Source organism: Bos taurus, chromosome 9, assembly GCF_002263795.3.
Source record: "Bos taurus isolate L1 Dominette 01449 registration number 42190680 breed Hereford chromosome 9, ARS-UCD2.0, whole genome shotgun sequence".
Taxonomy (NCBI): domain Eukaryota; kingdom Metazoa; phylum Chordata; class Mammalia; order Artiodactyla; family Bovidae; genus Bos; species Bos taurus.
Window position 1 is genome coordinate 104,432,481 of NC_037336.1, and position 13,101 is coordinate 104,445,581.

Below are 13,101 nucleotides of genomic sequence, written 5' to 3' on the forward strand. Positions count from 1 at the left end.
GTACTCTTTAGTGCTGAACTTTCCTCGTGGCTCAGTGCTAAGAATCCATCTTCTAATGCAGGAGATGCAGGCTCAATCCCTGGGTCAGGAAGATCCCCAGAGATGGAAATGGCAACCCACTCTAGTATTCTTGCCTGGGACATCCCATGGACATGGAACCAGTCCATGGAGTCACGAAAGGGTCGGACATGACTTAGAAACTCAACAACAGCAAAAATACTCTTTTGTAGGATGAGACACAGTGGGAAGAGCTGAGTTGTTCTCTAATTGAACAATTTCATCCTGTATCCATAGATTCCCTTAGAGAAGAATGGCTCCTGGAAATGTCTCTTTTGTGACCGAATTCAATCTGTTGGGATTAACAGACTGACATGATCTCCAACTCCCTCTGTTCTTCCTGTTCCTAGGAATGTACATGTTCACTGTGCTGGGAAATTTGGGACTGATAATGCTAATTGCACTGAATTCACACCTACACACCCCCATGGACTTTTTCCTCTTTAACTTGTCCTTCATATACCTCTGTTATTCTTATGTATTTACACCCAAAATGCTAATTAACTTCTTATCAAAGATGAATATTATTTCTTATATGGGATGCAAGACTCAGCTCTACTTTTTCCATTTTTTTCATCATTACTGAATGCTATCTGCTGACATCAATGGCCTACTACTGTTATGTGGTCATCTGTAAACCACTCTTGTATAATGTTGTCATGTCCCCTAAAGTGTGTTCCACCCTTATGCTTATTTCCTACTTGATGGCACTTTCTGGTGTCATGGTTCACACTGAATGCATACTGAGACTGACCTTCTGTGATGCAAACAACATCAACCATTATTTGTGTGATGTCTTTCATCTGCTCAAGCTCTCCTGCACAGGTAGCCACATCAGTGAGCTGGTAGTTTTCATTGTGGTGGGCATCAACATCATTGTGCCCAGTTTCACCATCTTTGTCTCTTATGGTCTCATCCTCACCAACATCTTCCACATCAGCTCCATAGACAGCAGGTCCAAAATCTTCAGTACCTGCTATCCCCACATCTTTGCTGTTTCTCTCTTCTTTGAATCATGTACATTTATGTGTCTCAAACCTTCATCTGGTGGGTCTATGGATGAAATAAATCTCTTCTGTCTTTTACACCAATGTGTTGCCATGATGAACCCTTTAATCTACAGCTTGAGAAATAAAGATGTGAAAGCTGCACTGAGAAAATCTCTGAGTAGGAGAGAATTTTGAATTGATAGAATATCTCTCTGTGCAGTTGGTCACAGGGCAGAAAGGTTCTGTATTTAATAATTTTGTTGACAATCTTTTTGTTTCTTTTTAACCAGGTAGAAGGAAATCTGAGTCATCTCTCAATTTATTTCCACTCTGTGTAGAGCCATACTTCTCTTTTACCTAACCATTTGCTGAATTTCTCACCGTCTCTCATTTATTAACACTTATTAGAAAAAAGTATTACCTCTTGCTTTTTTTTTTTCTCTGTTTGAACATATTTCCCCTCTGGAAATATAAAAGTGCTCTATAGATGATGAAACATGGAACATTAGGGTGACCTAGTGTCACTGAGGATGTCTTATTTTGCCACTTGCCATTGGAAGGATGAATCAGACAATTTTTCTCTTCCTGTCTTTTCAATCTTCCTTGAGCAAGAATGCATCTCCTTAAATGCCTGAGATGGAAGGTTCCATAATGACTGCTAAGTATAAACCACTTTACTTCTCTAAACATTACACATTATATTTTCCTGGAAAATTTTTTTCTTAGTTTGCACATCCAGTCCTGCACATAACATGTTGTTAAAATGTATGACCTGGATGTGAGAGCTAAGTTCAGAGTAGTACTTTGCTTCTACTTTGTGTCATTGTTTTTTTTTTTTTTGACTTTAAGATAAAGACTTTAATAAGATACAAAGAAAGTCATTACATGATGATAAAGGGCTCAGTTCAATAAGGTGATATAACATTTATAAATTATGCTGACTCTTCACGGCCTTATGGCCTATAGCCTGCCAGGCTCTTCTGTCCGTGGGATTCTCCAGGCAAGATTATTGGAGTGGTTGCCATGTGCTCCTCCAGGGTATATTTCTTTTTTTTTTTTTTTTCTTATTTCATTGTCATTGTTTTTGTTTCAGTAAACATGGAAAGGAGAAAATACTCTAATTTGAAAGTTGACTTTCAAACTTTGTCTTTGGGTGGTGCATGACTTTTTCTCAAGGTGAATATCAGAAAAGTTTATGGCAGTATCAAAAAAGTTTTTTGGATACGTCTCCTCAGCCTAAGAAATAAAAGTAAAATTAAGCAGAAGAGACTGCATGAAATTGAAAAGATATTGTAGAGCACAAGAAACTTAGCAAAATAAAAACTCAGTCTACTGAATAGGAGAAGATATTAGAAAACATTATGTCTGAAAACAGGCTAATAGTATTCAAAATATAAAAATAACCTGTATTACTCAGCATCTAGAAAACAAATAACCCAATTAAAAAATGGGCAGAGGAGTATTTTTTCAAAGACATATGGATGACTACCAGACCCATGAAACGATGTTCAGCTTCACTTATCTTCAGAGAAATGCAAATCAAATCCAAGGAGATACGTCATTACTGTTAGAATAGCAAACAAAAAGGCAATAAGCAAAAACTGTTGGTAAACATGTACAGAAAAGGGAACTCTAGTGCACTGTTGGTGGCATGTAAACAATGGAAAACAGTATGAAGGTTCCTCAAAAATTAAAAATAGAACTACCATACAGTCCAGCCACTCCACTCCTGAGCATTTACCTAAAGGAAACAACATCACCAATCCAAAAATATATACACACCCTGAAGTTCATTGAAGCATTATTGGCCAAGATATGTATGCCTAAAGGCTCAGTGATATAATGGACGATTGGATAAAGGAGACGTGGTATATATTTATACAATGGAATACTTCTCATACATAAAAAAGAATGAAATCTTGCTATTTGAGAGAACATAAATGAATTTAGAGAATATTAAGTGAAATAAGTCAGATAGACAAATACTGTATGATTTCACTTATATTTGGAATCTACAAAAGAGTAAAAATAAACAACGTAGGCAAGCAGAAACTGTTACAGATACAGAGAATAAACAGATTGTTGTCAGAAGGAAGGAAGAGAGGGCAGGAGAGAAGTTGGTGAGAGACTTTAAGAGATATAATCTTCCAGTTGCAAAATAAACAAGTGATAGGCATGAACAGTGTGGGGAATATAGTTGATTATTATGTAGTACCTTTGAACGGTGAAAGTTGGTAACAAGCCATATTGATGTTAATTTCAAAGTGTATCAGTTCAGTTCAGTTCAGTCGCTCAGTCATGTCCAACTCTTTGCAACCCCATGAATTGCAGCACACCAGGCCTGCCTGTCCATCACCAACTCCCGGAGTTCACCCAGACTCACATCCACCGAGTCAGTGATGCCATCCAGCCATCTCATCCTCTGTCGTCCCCTTCTCCTCCTGCCCCCAATCCCTCCCAGCATCAGAGTCTTTTCCAATGAGTCAACTCTTCGCATGAGGTGGCCAATGTACTGGAGTTTCAGCTTTAGCATCATTCCTTCCAAAGAAATCCCAGGGTTGATCTCCTTCAGAATGGACTGGTTGGATCTCCTTGCAGTCCAAGGGACTCTCAAGAGTCTTCTCCAACACCACAGTTCAAAGTCATCAATTCTTTGGTGCTCAGCCTTCTTCACAGTCCAACTCTCACATCCATACATGACCACAGGAAAAACCATAGCCTTGACTAGACGGACATTTATTGGCAAAGTAATGTCTCTGCTTTTGAATATGCTATCTAGGTTGGTTGTAACTTTCCTTCCAAGGAGTAAGCGTCTTTTAATTTCATGGCTGCAGTCACCATCTGCAGTGATTTTGGAGCCCAAAAAAAATAAAGTCTAACACTGTTTCCACTGTTTCCCTATCTATTTCCCATAAAGTGATGGGACCAGATGCCATGATCTTCATTTTCTGAATGTTGAGCTTTAAGCCAACTTTTTCACTCTCTACTTTCACTTTCATCAAGAGGCTTTTGAGTTCCTCTTCACTTTCTGCCATAAGGGTGGTGTCCTCTGCATATCTGAGGTGATTGATATTTCTCCCAGCAATCTTGATTCCAGCTTGTGTTTCTTCCAGTCCAGCGTTTCTCATGATGTACTCTGCATATAAGTTTAACAAGCAGGGTGACAATACACAGCCTTGACGTACTCCTTTTCCTATTTGGAACCAGTCTGTTGTTCCATGTCCAGTTCTAACTGTTGCTTCCTGACCTGCATACAAATTTCTCAAGAGGCAGATCAGTTGGTCTGGTATTCCCATCTCTTTGAGAATTTTCCACAGTTTATTGTGATCCACACAGTCAAAGGTTTTGACATAGCAGAAATAGCAAATCAGCTTATTACCCATTCAGTTCAGTTCAGTCACTCAGTCGTGTCCAACTCTGCAACGCCATGAATGCAGCACACCAGGCCTCCCTGTCCATCACCAACTCCTGGAGTTCACTCAAACGCTTGTGCCATAAGGGTGGTGTCATCTGCATATCTGAGATAATTGATATTTCTCCCGGCAGTCTTGATTCCACCTTGTGTTTCATTCATCAGCCCAGCGTTTCTCATGATGTACTCTGCATATAGTTAAATAAGCAGGATGACAATATACAGCCTTAACATACTCCTTTCCCAACTTGGAACCAGTCTGTTTTTCCATGTCTGTTTCTGTTGTTTCATGACCTGCATACAGGTTTCTCAAGAGGCACGTCAGATGGTCTCGTATTCCCACCTTTTTAAGATTTTTCCACACTTTGTGGTGATCCACATAGTCAAAGGCTTTGGCATAGTCAATAAAGCAGAACTAGATGTTTTTCTGGAGCTCTCTTGCTTTTTTGATAATCCAGTGGATGTTGGAACTTTGATCTCTGGTTCCTCTGCCTTTTCTAAAACCAGCTTGAACATCTGGAAGTTCATGGTTCACATACAGTTAAAGTCTGGCTTGGAGAATTTTGAGCATTACTTTATGAGCATGTGAGATGAGTGCATTTGTGCTGTAGTTTGAGCATTCTTTGGCATTGCCCTTCTTTGGGATTGGAATGAAAACTGACCTTTTCCAGTCCTGTGGCCACTGCTGAGTTTTCCAAATTTGCTGGCATATTGAGTGCAGCACTTTCACACCATCATCTTTTAGGATTTGAAATAGCTCAACTGGAATTCCATCACCTCCACTAGCTTTGTTCATAGTGATGCTTCCTAAGGCCCACTTGACTTCACATTCCAGGATGTCTGGCTCTAGGTGAGTGATCATACCATTGTGATTATCTGGGTCATGAAAATCTTTTTTATATAGTTCTTCTGTGTATTCTTGCCACCTCTTCTTAATGTCTTGTGCTTCTCTTATATCCATACCATTTCTATCCTTTATTGAACCCATCTTTGCATGAAATGTTCCCTTAGTATCTCTAATTTTCTTGAGGAGATCTCTAGTCTTTCCCATTCTATTGTTTTCCTCTATTTCTTTGCACTAATCACTGAGGAAGCCTTTCTTATCTCTCCTTTCTATTCTTTGGAACTCTGCATTCAAATGGGTATATATTTCCTTTTCTCCTTTGCTTTTTGCTTCTCTTCTTTTCTCGGCTATTTGTAAGGCCTCCTTAGATAGCCATTTTGCTTTTTTGCATTTCTTTTTCGTGGGGATGGTCTTGCTCCCTGTCTCCTGTACAATGTCATGAACCTCCATCCATATTTCTTCAGGCACTCTATCAGATCTAATCCCTTGAATCTATTTCTCACTTCCGCTGTATAATCATAAGGGATTTGACTTACGTCATTCCTGAATGGTCTAGTAGTTTTAAAGCTGGTCACAAGTCTGGCATTTGAGAAGCCTCAAAATGAAAGTTAAATTTGTTTCATTTTTAGAAAAGGTAAATGTTCTTTCATATTAGTTTTTATTCTGTCAGAATATTATAGAAAAAATGACTGAGCAACTAAACTGTGCAACTGTTACAGTTTAATGTTGGAAGAAGGAAAGAAAGATTCACAAACCGCCTAACTACATAGTCCCTAGTGATTTCTATAGTGAGAAGAAACTGATAACTTCAGTTACTGAATTTTTACAGAAAGTGACCCAACAGGAGAATCAGGAAGAAATTTCAGGTGTGTGTTAGAGTTATAAACTGTAAATGTATAAAATATAGAAGCGACATCTGTGCTGCTTAGTCGTGTCCAACTCTTGTGACCCTTTAGGCTGTAGCCTGCCAGGCTCCTCTGTCCATGGGATTTTCCAGGCAAGAATATTGGTGTGAGTTGCCATTCCCTTCTCCAGTGTCTCCTGAATTGCAGGCAGACTCTTTACCAACTGAGCTATGAGCAATTTCCCACAGACAGAACAAGTGAAATGAGTTATTTCAACATTTTAAAACATTGAGATAAAGAAATAAAGAAACTTGAAAGTGGGACCCTTCGAGAAAACACATTCATTTAAATGGACATAAAGAGGGAATGAAGCAATGCAGTAGCTTTCCCTTCAGTTGTGTAGATAATGAGGAGACAGGAATTTACTTCGATCCACCTGAGAATATTCAATCCCTAGAGTAAAGTGAAAATGGTTAAAAGAGTGAGTCCCTAAAGAACTAAAGACAGATCATGAACCATGTGTATAGTTTCCTTCTTTTTTTGTTTTAATATATGATCTATTCCCTGGGGAATTGTTGGAGCAAACCTCTAGTCTGTTTTTAACCATGTGGCTTACATCATTACACTCATATTAAATCTTCTGTGTCTAATCAAGTTGCAAGTGAGGTAATAAAATGCTTTATTTTCCTCTGCCTCTTGAGGGGACTGAAAATAACCAGAAATTATGGTAGTTCATAAAGTTTTTGTGGGCATACATCAATGCTGTCTCATTTTAGAGTCAAAGGAATCAAGCCTCAAGAACCTGACATTACATTTCCAGGACCAACAAGGTGAGGACTAATGACAAGGGAGCCAGCCCCGAGGTTTTCTGCCCTAAGGAGGCTGGGTTTCTGAATTCATCTTCCATGCCGAATTCCATTTACAATACTTATTGCTTGTTCTGAGATGAAAATCCAGGGTCCATTGTTTCTCATTTTGTGTAGTTCTGGGAGTCAAGTGAAGCTAATGGATGAATCTGTCAGAGAGGGATCGGAGACTGTTCAGAGACAGGAGGGGGTCTCAGAGGACATATCAGTCAGGAAGTTTCCTCTAAGTAGGTGTAACTCTCACTCTTCTAACTTTATGGCTTTTAACTCTGTGACAAGTGGAGTAACAACTCTTATAGATTCTGGTCCCCTCATCTTGGATTAGAAAGCATATTTTTGGTTTAGACCATGTCACAGATAATCTGCATTAGAAGCCAGGTCCAGGTTGCTAGGATCACTGCCTCCAGTTATAGTGGTGAGGGAAGAGTTGAAGAAAATAAGGAAATGGTGAAATGAGAGGGGAACAATTGTATCCTAATCCATCCATCTTCCCCTTGGATTATCCAGCAGGTATGCTTGCGTATGGCAGGACTGGCCTTCCCTCTGTAGACTGTGATGTACTTTGCTATATTTAGCTTATAACAGCTCTAATAAAGGTCAAGTCCACATCACTCTGTATTGTAATAATGGTAAAGTCAGATTCTATGGGACCAGGTTGGGATAGTGTCAGGCATTCCCAGTGTGTATACTCTTTTGTGCTGGGCTTCCCTGGTGGCTCAGTGGTACAGAACCCTCCTGCTGATGCAAGAGATGTGGTTCGATCCCTGGGTTGTGAAGAACCTCTGGTAAAGGAAATGGCAATTCACTCTAGTATTCTTGCCTGGGAAATTCCATGGGCATGGGAACCTTGAGGGCTACAATCCATGGGGTCACAAAAGAGTTGGACTCAACTTAGTGACTAAACAAGAAAAAAACTGAGCTCTTTTGTAGGATGAGACACTATGAAGAGCTGGGTTGTTCTCTAATAGAACCCTTTTGTCCTGCATCCACAGATTCCCTCAGAGAAGAATGGCCCCTGGAAATGACTCTTTTGTGACCGAATTCATTCTGTTGGGATTAACAGACCGACCTGATCTCCAACCCCCTCTGTTCTTACTGTTCCTAGGAATGTATATGATCACTATTTTGGGAAATTTGGGATTGATAATCCTAATCTCACTGAATTCAAATCTGCACACCCCCATGTACTTTTTCCTCTTTAACTTGTCCTTCATAGATCTCTGTTATTCTTCTGTGTTTACACCCAGAATGATGATTAACTTCACATCAAAGAAGAATATCATTTCTTACATGGGGTGCATGACCCAGCTCTACTTCTTCTGTTTTTTTGTCATTTCTGAATGCTATGTGCTGACATCAATGGCCTATGACCGCTATGTGGCCATCTGTAACCCACTTTTGTATAATGTGGCCATGTCCCCTAAAGTGTGTTCCAGCCTTGTGCTTAGCTCCTACTTGATGGCATTTTCTGGTGCCATGGCTCACACTGGATGCATGCTGAGACTGACCTTCTGTGATGCTAACACCATCAACCATTATTTCTGTGATGTCCACCCTTTGCTCCAGCTCTCCTGCACAAGTACCTATGTCAATGAACTTGTAGTTTTCATTGTGGTGGGCATCAACATCATTGTGCCCAGTTTCACTATCTTTGTCTCTTATTGTCTCATCCTCACCAACATCCTTCAAATCAAGTCCACGGAGGGCAGGTCCAAAGCCTTCAGCACTTGTACTTCCCACATAATCGCTGTTTCTCTGTTCTTTGGATCAATGTCATTCATGTATCTCAAACCATCTTCTGCTGGTTCTATGGATGAGGAAAAAATCTCTTCTGTATTTTACACCAATGTGGTTGCTATGATGAACCCCTTAATCTATAGTTTGAGAAATAAAGATGTGAAAACTGCTCTGAGAAAAACCCTGAGTAGGAGATAATTTTGAATAGAGTATCTCTCTCTGTGAAGTTGGTCAAGGGCAGAAAGTTTCTGTGTTTAATCATAGTAACTTTGTTGACTATCTTATTTCTTTTTCACCATGTGGAAGGATAGCTGAGTCATCTCAATTTATTTCCACTTTTTAGAATTATTCTCTCGTTTCTTACCATTAGCACAATTTCCTTTCCTCATTTTCTCCCATTTATTAATAGTCTTCACAAAAATTTATTAAATCTGTTTTTTCTATCAGTTTGAACTTTTTCCCTGTTGAAATCGAAGACTTGTCCACTGATGATTAAATCGGGGAACATTAGTTTGACGTTGTATCTTTACAATTGTCTTATCTGACATTTGCCATTGGAAACATGAATCAGTCAATGCTTTCTCCTCTTTTCCTTCCAGTCTTCCTTGAGCAAGAATATATTTCATTTAATCTCTGAGATATAAAGTTACATAATGGCTAAGTATAAAAAATTTTGTTTTTGTTGACAATGCACATTTTGCTTTTTTGACAAAGAATTTTCTTACTTTTACACAGCCATTCCTGCACATAACAGATTATTAACATACACTCCTGGGTGGGAAAGTATAACTCAGAGTAGTAATTGTTTTATTTACAGATGTATATTTCTTAATGAAGACATCTAGACTAAATTCAGTTTTATGTTTTAAAGTCTACTAATATCAGTATACTTTGCTTCTGCTTTATCTCATTATTTTTGTTTAATTAAACATGGCACACAGGAAAATATTTTAATTTGAAATTTGACTATGCTTTGTCCCTGGGTCACATGAATTTTTCTCAGGATGGGTATTTTTTTTTCAGATTTTTTTGTTTCTTTGTTTGCTTATGAAAATAATTTATTTTGTCCATGTTGTTGGGAAATAGGAAGGCTTATGGACCTGAATACTGGGGAAATGACTGGCTTAAGTAAGGACATTATTTTTTCCAAAAAATTAAGAAAAAAAAAAAAGGAATACTTTCAAGTGTTTGTAATTCAAGGAACAGGGTTCGGTAGATTGAAGAGTTCAGAATCCTGTCATGAGGCCAAGGTCAACAAGCCACACTGCCAATAAATAAGAGGTCTTTGTGGGGATTTCTCATGAGGCTTAGGAACTGCATTTAAATATGGATTTTTTACCTATTCCATCTAATATATTAAATATTTAGTCCATAAAGCTTTCATAAACTTATGATACACAGTGACCATACAATAGTAGTGTCTTTTGAGATGAAGGTAGAAAAGTTGTGACTACCTGTGAGGAAAAAGTTATAGGACATTTTTTTTTTCCCCCTGAAGATAAAATAACTATTAGTGATTAAAACTCAAATTAGGGATAAGGAATCTAGGAAATAAAATTTTGAAAATAAAAGTCATTTTTATGATTCCCTTCTTTTTTTTCTGGAAGACCTAGAAATATGAAGAAGATCACAGGATTTCTATGGATAGAATGAAAAGTTATTTGATAATTTAAAAATTAAACTCATCAACCTCCAACACTGTATGTGACCTGGGCAAAACTTTATCATTTCTGCTTTTATTGGCTACTTCCTCAGGGATTTTAAGGTATAAAATACTCAAAATGCTTTTAGAAAATGATAATTTGAAAGGAATATTTGATGACTAATTCAAGTTATGACTTTTCTCAAATAGAATGTTGGATTACTTTCCTTTTGAGAGAATATGGGGAAATGATTACTCTAAAATACTTAAATGACTCTGTGCACAGTCTTTCAGTTGTGTCCTACTCTTTGTGACTCCATAGACTGTAGCCCTCTAGACTCCTCTGCCCATGGAATTTTCCAGGCAAGAATACTGGAGTGGGTTGCATAGGTTTGTTGTATATGTCCCTTATCATGTTGAGGTACCCTCTAGGCCTTGTATCTGTAGTGTAGTAGTTATCATGTTTGCCTCACATGTCAAAGATCCCTGGTTTGAAACAGGGCAGAAACAGACTTTCAGAAGCCTAAGGGTCTCTGCTACTCCCTAATTTCTATGGCTCAGTGATAAAGAATCTGCCTGCAAAGAAGGAGACCCAGGTTCGATCCCTGGGTTGGGAAGATCCCCTGGAGAAGGAAATGGCAACTGACTCTAGTATTCTTGCCTGGAGAATCCCATGGACTGAGGAGCCTGGCAGGCTACAGTTCATAGTGGCACAAAGAGTTGGACAAAATTGAAGGGACTTAGCACACATGCATATGTACCCTCTATGACTTTCTGGAGAGTTTTTATCATAAACTGGTGCTGAATTTTGTCAAAAATTTATTGTACATCTATTGAGATGATCATATTGCTTTTATTCTTTGATTGGTTGGTGTGGTATATCACATTGATTGATTTGCAGAATTTGAAAAATCCTTGCATCCCTGGGATGAATTCCAATTGATCATGGTGTGTGATCTTTTAAAAGTATTGTTGGATTCAGATTGGTAGAATTTTGTTGAGGAGTTTTGCATCTATTTTCATCAATGCTATTGGCCTATAACTTTCTTTTTTGTGCTATCTTTGTCTGGCTTTCGTTTCAGGTCTTAGTGGCCTCATAGAATGAGTTTGAAAGTTTTCCTTCCTCTGCAATTTTTGGGAACAGTTTCAGGAGCATATGTATTAATTCTTCTGTAAATGTTTGGTAGAATTCCCTTGGAAACCATCAGGTCCTGGGCTTTTGTTTGTTGGGAGTATTTTAATCACAGTTTCAATTTTAGTGCTTGTGATTGGTCTTCTCATATCTTCTATTTCTTCCTGGCTCAGTCTTGGGAGACTGCTTTTCTAAGAATTTGTCCATTTCTTCCTGGTTGTCCATTCTATTGGCATACAGTTGCTCATCATAGTCTCTTATGATTCTTCGTATCTCTGTGCAGTCATTTGTACTTTTTACTTTTCATTTTTAACTTTATTGATTTGAGTCCCCTCCCTTTTTAATTTGAGTTTTGCTAAAGGTTTATCAATTTTGTTTATCTTTTCAAAGAACCATATTTTCATTTCATTGATCTTTGCAACTGCTTTCTTTGTCTACTGCATTTATTTCTGCTCTTATCTTTAGGATTTCTTTACTTCCACTAACGTTAGGTTGAGTATTACCTCACACCTGCCAGAATGGCTATCATCAAAAAAATCCACAAAGAATAAATGCTGGGGAAGATGTGGAGAGAAGGGAATCCTTCTACACTGCTGGTGGGAATGTATGGCAGTTCTTTAAAAAAAAAAAAAATAGAACTACCATATGACACTGCAATCCTACCCCTGGGTATATATTGGAGAAAAGCATCAACTGAACAGATAAACATGCACCCCAATGTTCATTGCATCACTATTTACAATAGCCAAGATGTGGAAGCAATCTAAATATCCGTTAATAGAGGGATGGATAAAGAAGTCATGGTGCATATATACAATGGAATACTACTCAGCCATTAAAAATGAATGAAATAATGTCATTCGCAGAAACATGGATGGATCTAGAGATTGTCATACTGAACGAAGTACATCAGACACAGAAGGGGAAATATCATATGAAATCCCTTATATTTGAAATCCAACAAGAAATAATGCAAATGAACTTACAGACCAGAAAGTGATTCACAGAGTTAGAGAATGAACTAATGGTTGCTGGGGGAAGGATGGGAGGAAGAGATAGGGAGTTTGGAATGGATTTGTGCACATTGCTATATTTGAAAATGGATAACCAACAAGGACCTCTGGTATACCACAGAAAACTCTACCTAATGCTATGTGACAGCTTGGATGGGAGAGGAGTTTGGGGAAGAATGGAAAAATGTATGTATATGGCTGAGTCTTTTCACTGTCAACTGAAACTATCACAATATTGTTAATGAGCTATACTCCAATAAAAATTAAAATTTTAAACAAAAAAAAAACTGTTTTCCCTACTTATTAACATTCCTCTGAGGAACTCAAAGTCTTCTCAGAGTGACATAAGAGGAGGTGAAATTAGATTGCAAAATAATTACCAATTTGTTCTCCCATAGTATTATAAATTTTTCTGCAATTAAAATTTTAGGCATACATTTCAAGGATTTTAATCAGATTTTTAAAATTTTTCTTAAGAGCCCTCATTTGGGAAATTCATTAAAGCAATTTTTTTAATTAATTCAAATCTTATCCAAGTCAAAATTTCCGTCCTTTCTCCCCACG

General features: G+C 38.0%; 1 protein-coding gene and 1 pseudogene across 1 annotated transcript; both read left to right on the forward strand.

The window, feature by feature from the left end:
* OR8B82P (olfactory receptor family 8 subfamily B member 82, pseudogene) lies at positions 260 to 1,232 on the forward strand (annotated as a pseudogene).
* On the forward strand, positions 8,022 to 8,948 carry OR8B1Q (olfactory receptor family 8 subfamily B member 1Q). The gene has a single exon (NM_001390815.1). It carries the CDS (start codon positions 8,022 to 8,024, stop codon positions 8,946 to 8,948), a length of 927 nt encoding a protein of 308 aa, NP_001377744.1.
* The last annotated feature ends 4,153 nt before the right edge of the window (positions 8,949 to 13,101 follow it).

Bases quoted from the DNA above. Each gene is read 5' to 3' on its own strand.
- OR8B1Q (NM_001390815.1), top strand. From the start codon at position 8,022: ATGGCCCCTGGAAATGACTCTTTTGTGACCGAATTCATTCTGTTGGGA.